This window comes from Callorhinus ursinus, unplaced genomic scaffold (genome assembly GCF_003265705.2).
Source record: "Callorhinus ursinus isolate GAN/ISIS: 27379988/994484 unplaced genomic scaffold, GSC_fseal_2.0 scaffold21, whole genome shotgun sequence".
NCBI lineage: Eukaryota > Metazoa > Chordata > Mammalia > Carnivora > Otariidae > Callorhinus > Callorhinus ursinus.
This window is the reverse complement of record NW_027397083.1, coordinates 3,057,646-3,068,169: the sequence shown is the minus strand read 5'-3', so window position 1 is coordinate 3,068,169 and position 10,524 is coordinate 3,057,646. Positions and strand designations below refer to the sequence as shown.

General features: G+C 34.3%; 1 protein-coding gene across 1 annotated transcript; it reads right to left on the bottom strand.

The window, feature by feature from the left end:
• Positions 1-1,845: 1,845 nt before the first annotated feature.
• Positions 1,846-2,781, bottom strand: LOC112829686 (olfactory receptor 4P4-like). Its single transcript, XM_025879409.1, has one exon. It carries the CDS (start codon positions 2,779-2,781, stop codon positions 1,846-1,848), a length of 936 nt encoding a protein of 311 aa, XP_025735194.1.
• Positions 2,782-10,524: the final 7,743 nt, after the last annotated feature.

The following is a 10,524-nucleotide window of genomic DNA, read 5'->3' as shown; positions in this document are numbered from 1 at the left end:
AGAAACTGCCAAATGTTTTCAAAAGTGGTGGTGCTATGTTACATTTCCACCAGCAATATGCGAGAGTTCCTGTTTCCCCACAACCTCCCCAACAGTTGGCATTGTTAGTCTTTTTAAATTTAGCATAGAGATGCTCAAAATATTCTCCTATGACTCATACTTTCTGTAGGGTGTATAGAAAAAGTATTCTATTCATTGTTGATAGTGTCCTTATCACCTTCTTTTGTTTGTCTGTTTGTTTGTCTTATTGTGTTGGCTAGAAACTTTGCCCAACTGTAGCTAATTAACTATTCTGAGCATAGTTAAGGTAGGTTAGGCTAACCTATGAGGTTTGGTAAATTGGGAATATTTCATGCATTTTTTACTTAAGATATTTTCAACTTATGATGGGTTTATTGGGACATAACTCCCTTGTAAGTCAAGGAAGACTTGTGGTTGAAATCATACAAATGGGAGCCCCTTCAAATTGCCTTCTTTCCCTCTGAAATATGCATCTAAGTTTCCTGCATATATTTTCTTACCTTAATAGTTCATTCTTTTTAGTGCTGAATAATATTCCATTCTCCAGATGTACAATAGTTTATTTATTTATTCACCTACTGGAGGACATCTTGATTGCTTCCAAGGCTTGGTGATTATGAATAAAGCTGCCATGAATATCCATGTGCAACCAAAATGCATTAATTTTTTTCATTTACTTTGTGGTTAAATCATACCTTATTTCTCTTTTGCTACTTTGTTCTCTCTCTCTTTTCTACTTTGTTCTCTCTCTTTTTCTCTCTCTCTCTCCCTCTCTGTCATTGCAGTAAGAAAACACTTTGGTTGTGGATCCAATGACTAACCATTTGTTCATTAATTTTAGGTAGGAAAGGGAATGCATTATATGGGAAATGATATCAAACTCTGGCTAATAGGTAGAATGCCAGGAAGTGTGTTTCAGCTTTCTGAATTGTAGATTCTCACTCTGTCTTCACTATTTAATATTATTGATTTCAATGGAACAACAAGAGAGTTGACCCCAGAAACCAATTTAAAACAGTTTCTACTTGGGGCACCAGGGTGGCTCAGTCAGTTAAGCAACTGTCTTCAGCTCAGGTTGTGGTGCCAGGGTCTTGGGATGGAGCCCTGCATCAGGCTTCCTGCTCAGCAGAGAGTCTGCTTGTCCCTTTCCATCTGCCCCCTGCCACCACCCCAGGCTCCTGCTCTGGCTCATTCACACATGCTCTCTCTAAAATAAATAAATAAAATCTTTAACAAAATAAAATAAATAAATAAAAAAGAATCTACTCTAAATATTTATATGTTTGCACAACTGATTTGTATGAACTAGGGGAGATATATATATCTCCCATACAGACTATATATATATATATATATATATATATATATATATATATATACGAATTTAAATAATTTTTTTAGTTTAAGATTATAGTGGGTTTTTCTTTTTTAGATTACAATCTCTGAACTACCAAAGGATGTCTGTTCTTGCATGGTCTGGCCTCTAAGTCCAATGTTTTGAATGTTAGAATGTCATTAAAATATTTTCCTTTATAATCCACAAAATAATGTACATTTTTTTTGTTCTGGCTTAATTGTTTTTCACGAAGTTACCCTTACCTATAGCATCTTAATACCCCACAAAATTAACTGTTTGCAATTAATTTTGGTATGCAAGAATCAGTACTTGTTCACTGATCACTGTAAACCTGTAGTCCAACTGCTGGCCTTCACTCCCCTCATGACAGGGATGGTCCACAAACTCCATGAGCTAGTCCCTGCGTTTTTCATTCACATCTCTCTCTTTTCTTTCTCAGAGTTGCTTAGTCAATAAACTTCTTCAAATTAACTGTGTGCTTCATTTGAAAATAGTAATGGGCACCAAAACTTTCTCATGGCTTTTTTCATCTCTGAATTTCTCAGAGTATAGATTAGGGGATTGAACATAGGAACAATGATGGTGTAAAATAGAGCAAATATTTTGTCCTCAGGAAAAGTAGTAGGTGGTCTAAGGTAGATAAAGATTGCAGGCCCAAAAAATAAGATGACCACAGTGATATGAGACCCACAGGTGGAGAGGGATTTGCGTCTTCCCTGAGCTGACATATTTCTTAAAGTGAACAATATTATCCCATAAGAAACAAATAAGACAATAAAGACTACTAGGCCAAACATACCTGAAAAGGCAACCACAAGGACACCAATGATATGGGTATCAGTACAGGCCAACTTTAGCAAAGGAAAAATATCACAAAAGTAGTGATCGATTTCATTAGGACCACAGAAAGGCAAACTGATTGCAGTGGAAAATAGAGGAAAGGCATGGACGGCCGCACCAGCCCAAGCAGCTAAGACTAGGAGATGGCACCTTGTCCTGTTCATGATAAGTAGGTAGTGGAGAGGTTTGCAGATGGCAGCATAGCGATCAAAGGCCATGGCGGTAAGAATGAAGATCTCAGTGCCTCCAAAGAAGTGCATTGTAAGGACCTGTAACATGCAATTACTGTAGGAGATGGTTTTTCTTTCCACTAGCAGGTCAGCAATTAACTTGGGGGTAACCGTAGAAGTGTAGCAGATGTCCATAGCGGATAAGTGGCTGAGGAAGTAGTACATGGGTTGATGAAACAGAGGGCTGCATTGAATGGAGACAAGGATCAGAAGGTTTCCTGCCAACAGGGCAACATAACAGAATAAGAAGAGCACAAAGCAAAATATTTGCATGTTCTGGTCATATGAAAGTCCTAGAAGTATGAATTCTGAGATGTTTCTCTGGCTTTTCATATATTTGGCTTTAGTGTATGCTTCCCTAAGGACTTACATTTCTGAAAGAAAGAAAAGATAATTCTAGGTGAATGTTAATTGTATGAACATTATATATAAAACATTAAAATGCATATTTTCACAAATAGTGTTAAGAATAATTATTCTTGACTTATTGAATTAAACTATGTTTTTATTTTAATGCTTCCTTTTATAAATCTGTCATGAAATAATTTTATAATGGCAATAATGAGAATAATTACATATTTACTCAATATTATTAGTAGTTATTTAAAATATTTAAATATTATTTGCAAATACATTTTATTACTTTTAATTATATATTTAGATAAAGGACTGCTAATTATATTATTTAGTCTAAAACAAGGAAAGATTTTTTTCATATTTTGCAATTCTCATAACTTACAAATAAAATCAACTCTCCTTTTTTTTTAAAAATTATCTGAGAAAATTCCCTTAATTTTCCCAGGAATGAATCTTAAAGAAATGCACATTTGTTTGAACTACTGAACTATAATTTGTGTAGAGCATACTATACTTTCCTATGTGGTCAAACATTGTGCAAGAGTCATGTTAAACCAACGCAATTTCTCTTACATTAAAAAGCAGAGTAGTTAAAAATAATACATCAAAAGAGAGAATATCAATTAATGACTGATATTTTGAAAAATATTCAGGAAAACCATTCTTTTTTGTACATATTTTTCATGAGTTAAATAAAATTTAAAAAAATATGCTGTAACTGAAGATTGTGATAGCGATAGACAGAGGAAATATCACATTGTTGAATTGCCCAAGTGTATTTGAATTATGCATATGACATGGCTTTGGCTGAAATTTTCACACTTTTTTTTTAACTTTTTTTAAAAAAGATTTTATTTATTTATTTGACAGAGAGAGAGAGAAACAGCGGGAGAGAGAACACCAGCAGGGGGAGTGGGAGAGGGAGAAGCCGGCTTCCCGCTGAGCAGGGAGCCTGATGCGGGGCTCCATCCCAGGACGCTGGGATCATGAGCTGAGCTGAAGGCAGACGCTTAATGACTGAGCCACCCAGGCGCCCCGAAAGTTTCAAATTTTAGATACAATCTAAAGATCAAATGACATAAAAGGGGCTAATACTGAAAGCAACTTGAAAACAAACTTTGTGGTGAGTTAGAATTCAATGATATTTGTTGCAATAATGAATAAATGAAATATTCAGGAATTCACATCTTTGTATCTAATGTATATCTTAGGATATCATTTAATTACTGCAAAATGAATATGGAATTAGAGAAAGCACATCCAAGAGATATCTTACCAACTAATGAGGAAATATCTGATTCTAGTGTGTTTGCAAAGCTAGCACCTTCTATCTTAGTCTGAATCTCAAATGACAGACATATCTGGGCCCCCAGAAGTCTATTTAAAAAATACAAAATGCTTTTTTGCAATATTATTTAGCAACCATCATCTGTAGTGACTTGCAAATTTAATGTCTATGTTATTGATAGTCTTCAGGAAGATTTTTCATAGCAAATAGATGACAGCTAGGGCATTTTTAGAATGGTCTGTACCATAAGACATTAATTCTATTCTAAATTACTATTCAAAATTCTAACCTCATAAAATTAAAATTTTCAATTTGTTTACTTTTTTCCAGTATCACAAACAAGGATCCCTAGTCTCCTTTATATAACAAAATAAAATATGTCACTGAGTGTTCAGCAGTTAACAATTACTAAGTAGTACTGAAAAGCTTTAGGAGTGTGAGGATCATTGACCTATCTTCTACTTATTGCAACTGATACTAATCTTTATTTATGAGGTAAAAACAATGTTAATTTTTCAGGTATGCCTAATTCCTAAAACAAATTGATTTATAGGTAACTTTTATCTAAGTAGACTGTGAACAATAGAAGATATGGAAATCATTGACCAATTCAAATCTGATTCTAAACAGAATAGACATACCAAGAAATCTAAGTAATTTCTCAAGATTGAAAAGTAATACACTGTACATGTTAAAAGACAGAAATCCCGTTTCTTCCTCAATCTGGGGCTATCTTTCATGGGAAAGACCTGAGAGGGATGTCATGAAGGACAACATGACAAAACTGTTTTGATTATTCCTCTGAGCAGAAAATAATATTCAAGGGGATGGATTAACATATACCCCTTTTGTCTTTGTGGGTATTTATGGAAGTAAAGAGGTACAGATTATTTAATATACACATATAATCTAGAATACACTGATTTTAAAACATTTAAAATAATTTGCCTTCAGTTTTACAAAAATGCAAATTCCTCATCAGGATTCCTGCTTGTTTTCTAGATCATCACTGGTATTTCATTGCCAGTAGCGCAAAACCCCAGCCTGTATTCTGAGGTAAATTTATGATCAGTGCTGTTAGCAAAGGTAAAAAAGGAAGAGCAAAAATTCAGTTGAGGAGAATTACTCTCATCAAACAATATAGTGATACTGAGGACCCCTCCCATGGAAAAACTGAAGTCGCAATTGGTAAATAAAGAACTTCAGGCAACCACTAAACAAGTGGTTGAAACAGTAGGAACACAGAAAGGGGTAGAAATGCTGAGGCATCTCAGATTAACTGACCAGTGTGATCCTTGAGCAAATGGCTTCATCTCTCTTTAGGCCTCCTCTTCCTCATTTCACAACTAAGCTATCATTACAAAATTCAGAATTTCAGTGAGGAATACATGAGGTAATATGAAATAACCAGGGACATGTGTGGTTCAAAATTGTCATTTTTCTTTTAGAGTCTTTCCTCCCTGAGTGATTAGTTTAGGACCACAGACCGTCATGTGTGCACACACACACAAATGATGGGAAAACAAAGGAAATAAAAAAGAACATTCATAACATGGATTTAGCAAGTATGATCACAATGAACTCCAATTTCAACAATCTCCTACTGAAACTGTTAGTATCTTAATCAACTGGTTATCTTAGCCTGTTTCTTAACACTGATCACTAGTCTATTTTTTTCCTCTACAAAAAGGTACTCAAATGATTATTTTTTGTTATTATTGAATAAAATGATGTGTACCTTTTGGATTATGCTATTCATAGAGGAATAGGAGATCTTATATGTAAATAGAAGTTTCTACCACAATTTCAAACTTTTAGTGTAACAAACTCTTACTGTAACATTAGTGTAAAAAAATGTAGCATGCTATAAACTTACCTTAGTTGGCTCAGAATAAACTAGTCTATTTTCGGATGGCAGATGTTTTGAAATATGGGAAAGCCTTTGTTTTTGTACATATTCAAGCATACACTGGTCTGTTTCATAATAGGAATATGGAGTAATCCCTGTGAGCATGATTTTTGGTCACGATGAAATTCACTGCCAACATATATATGCTTTACCTAACTCTATTATTTTTCTCCCCCAAAATGGGAATTTTGCTTATAACTAATGTACCATTAAGTCTAAACTATGCTAAAATATTTATATAGTAATCAAATGTCATATGCTGCAAGAGAAGTATGCTCTAGAATGAAATTACATAGAATAAATATAAAGAACACACAGCCTAGCACACGTGTGGTGGGACCCTTCCCAAACCATGGTGACAAGGGTAATTCGCTAATTACCTGGTTAGTTTTGGGGCTACGTGAGGAAGCATCCCATCCTCAGATACTCACTCTGCCAGTTTGTCTCTAGTACCAAAACCTAGAATCAAATGCAGAGAATTACAAACCCAGAATTCAACACATCCAGATGAATTCTCTGCAAATATTTTGACAATTTCAACACGTCTTAAACTTTCTCCAGTTTATAAGGGAAGTACCCTTCCAATATCTACTAAGAGTCAGGGATGCAAGAAGTGGATCATCATCCCTCAAGAAAGCAGCCTGGTAATTTCGAAAGCTGATTTAGCTTCTTAATAATAGCTCAGAAGGAAAAATAACAAAATGATTTTATATTCCTATGAAAGCTAACAAAAGTATTTAGGTACTAGGAATCCTCCATTTATTTTATGGCTATGTCTGAAGATAATTTGGTTCAGAAGAACACAATACAAACTTAAGTAGCAATGTGAGAATTAATAGGTCTTTGAAATCTTTATGTAATTATATTCCCGAAGGCATTTCTAGACAGGTCTTGGCACCAGTATTGCAAATCCACCATCCACATTAATGTGTTTGGTGCTCTTGGGTTTAAACTTTCCACATTTCCCTACCTGGGAAAAAGTTGTCCCTTTTTTCCTTGAAGGGCCTAAAGACTATAGTGTGACTGTCCTGTGCTTTTCCATTTTTCTGAAGAGTAGGAGGAAAATTGTAGCCTATAATAGTATCAGGTTAGCTTTCAGGAAATCTGAAATGAGGTAGGACAAGGAGCACCAAAGATAGCCACATAGGGTCCTTTTTTTTTTTTGGAAATTATCAAGATGTTTGGTGTGCAGGTTAGATGGATAAATAAAATCAATGACTTGTGATATTATAATTGGTATGAAGTTGCCATTGATGTATGAGCAATTGGAAAACAGGTGACACACACAAAAAAAGAAAGAGTAAACATGTTTCTCTATAACTTGGGAGGGAGGAAAAGCAAAAATGATATGGAAAAATCAGAGGAAGGAAGCAAAGTACAGCAACGCCTTTAATGTGTCTCCCATCTGGTTCTTTCTCTGCTCAGTGACTATTCACAGGTTGTTTAGACTCAGTCACAACCGCATGCACTGAAGCCAGGCAGTTTCTCTCTATCATATGCCAATCCACGCATGCAAAGTTTTCTCATGCAAGAATGGTTAAGAAATCAAATTTTATAATATTTAATCTGTTTCAGATCAATCCAATTAGCCAAAGAATAACAAAAATTTACTGATTGTTGAGTGTTTTAAGTTCATCATATTATTTATCATAATAATGCATATTTTGACACACATATTATTAGCTTTGCTATGTAGATAAACACAAAGAAGTTTCTAGAGGTTAAATAACTAGCTTAATAGCCAGTAAGAAATTGACTCAAGAAAATGCATTATTCTAGTTTAGTGCTTCCTTCGGGGCTTTAATAATCTTGAGGAATGAGGGATCCTAGCACTTCATCATAAAGGACATTATAACCCAGTGATTTAGAGCTTGTCTACATCAGCGTTATGCCCAGTGTTGACCAAGCTGCGCTCAAGAGCTTGTCTGTACCAATCTACAGGAGGAAGTAGCTGGTCATATCTCTAACCTTCCCCCTATACACACACTTGGACAACCCTTAGAGAAGGATACATATTGCATTCACATCTTCAACTGTTTAATTCATCCCTCTTTATATACTAGTACTGCTGCATAGTTATAATTTTGATGAAGTGAAAATCATCATTTTTATGGATACTTTTTTTAGATTTATTTATTTTTTGTGGAGGGAGAGACAGAGAAAAAGAGTGAGAGAATGTGTCAAGCAGACTCCATGTTGAGTGCCAACCCTGCAAATGGCTTGATCTCACAACCTGGAGATCACCACTTGAGCTGAAACCAAGATTTGGTTGTTTAACCAAATTCACCACCCAGGCACCTCTGTTTGGACACTTTCGTTCCACATATTTAGGAAATTTTTCTTATAATCCTAGGTCATGAAGATCTCCCATGTTTTACACCAATTTCTTTTTTTACTTCTACATTTCACATATACTTCCATGACCCATTTTAAATAAATCTGTACAGACGTGATGTATAGATAAAAGGTTTTTTGCCTTTTTGTTTTGTGCAGTAGATATAGATGCCCAATATTTCCACTATCTTTTGTCACAAAGACTGTTTTTTTGCCACTGAATTGACTACAGACTTTTGCTGAGATTAGCTGACCATGTATGTGCAGATCTACTACTGGGCTCTCTAGTCTGCTTTGTTGATCTTCTGGGATATCTTTATGAAAATACCACATCATTGTGAACACAGAAATTTTGTAACATCGCTGGAAATCAGATAGTGTAACTTCTCCAACTCTGTCCTTTTTTAAAGTTGTGAACTAATTTAGGCCCCTCATATTTCCATAAGTTTTAAATCAGTTTGAAAAAGTTTTAAATATGTGCCTGTAATTTTGTTTGAGAATGCTTGATTCTGGAGATTCCACTGGGGAGAATTCAGCTCTTAATAATGTTGAGTCATCTGTCTATGAGCAAAGTATTTTTTTCTATTTATTAAGATGTTTATATTCTCTTAAATATTTTACTTTCAGGGTACATGTTTTCCTCATATCTTGCTACATTTATTCTTAATTATTTTATAATTTTAAGACATAAATGGGATTTTTAAAACCCAATTTCTCTTTCTTAGTTACTAGTACAAACCATGCAATTGATTTTTATAGATTTTATATCTTGCAATCTGGCTAAACTTCCATTACAAATTAGGAAAAATAAAATTGTACTCACAGTGAAATGATTGCCTGTGTAGAAGTTCTAAGTGTCTATGTGTGTCTGCTAATGTAATAGTGTTATATACACTTGCCTCCAAAGTAGTAATAAAACAATTATAATTATTATGGTCCTATAAAAAAGAGATTACTAGTTCACTGTTGTTAATTATAACAATATAGGGCCTGGGTAAGAAATTGGAGGAAAATCATTAACAAGTATAATCTGAAGTAATCTTTTCTCTTTCCTTAATTAGCATCTTGATCGTGGCAGGATCTTTAACTTCTCTATGTTTCTGTTACATAATCTTTAAAATAAGTATAAAAACAATAGTGGGAATTATCTTACAGGTTTGTGGTGGGCGATTAAATCAGGAAATGTGTTCAGAAAGACTCAGAGCCACTAAATATTCAATTTTAGAAAATATTGTTATTCTTATTATCATCAACCTAATTCTCTGACACTGTTTCCTCATCTCAGTATGGATGGAATAATACCAACCACAAAGGAGGTTATCAGTATTCAATTTTATTAAATTATACATATGTATGTATACTTTAGATTATATAATTTATAATATAATTTAGAATTTAGAATACTTTAGTATTATAATACTATTTCTAAGGACCTTACAGAAAGAATGAGTCATAGGAGAATATTTTGAACATCTTTATGCTAAATTTAAAAAGACTAACAATGCCAACTGTAGGTGACGTTGTGGGGAAACAGAAACACTCACACATTGCTGGTAGAAATGTAACATAGCACCACCACTTTTGAAAACATTTGGCAGTTTCTTAAAATGCTAACACACACTTAACATTTAACTCAGCAATTCCACTCTTAGGTATCACTCCAAGAGAAATGATAATATATATCTACACAAAGGCTTGTACATGAATGTTCACAGCTCATCTTTCACTATGGGCATTACCTGGACACAATTCAAATGTCCATCAGCTAGGGAATAAGTATACAAAATGTGGTAGAACCATACCGTGGAATACTATTCTTACTGAAGAGGAACAAACTACCAATAATACAATGTGATAAATCTCTAAAACAGTTTGGTAAGGGAAGAAGATAATATTGTTTTTTAAAAGTAGTGTTTTTTAAAAAAAGTCTGTTTCTCCCCTGGTTATGCTATGTGGCTTCACAAATGAATCAAGGGAAAAACTGATGTGTCCATGAGATTCCCTAGATCTCTGACCAAAGTTCTGCAGATTCCTTCATGTCTCAGCAGTTGCTCTCAATGTGCATAAAACTTGGATCTTCAGTTCCATCCTGTACCCAGAAATGACAATTCTCATGGTAATTGTTGTTGTTGTTGCTGCTCACCTCAGCCGAGTTTACCCTCCATTTTTAACCTCATTCCTTCTAGTT

Coding starts and splice junctions, on each gene's coding strand:
- LOC112829686 (XM_025879409.1), bottom strand. CDS start 2,781: ATGAAAAGCCAGAGAAACATCTCAGAATTCATACTTCTAGGACTTTCA.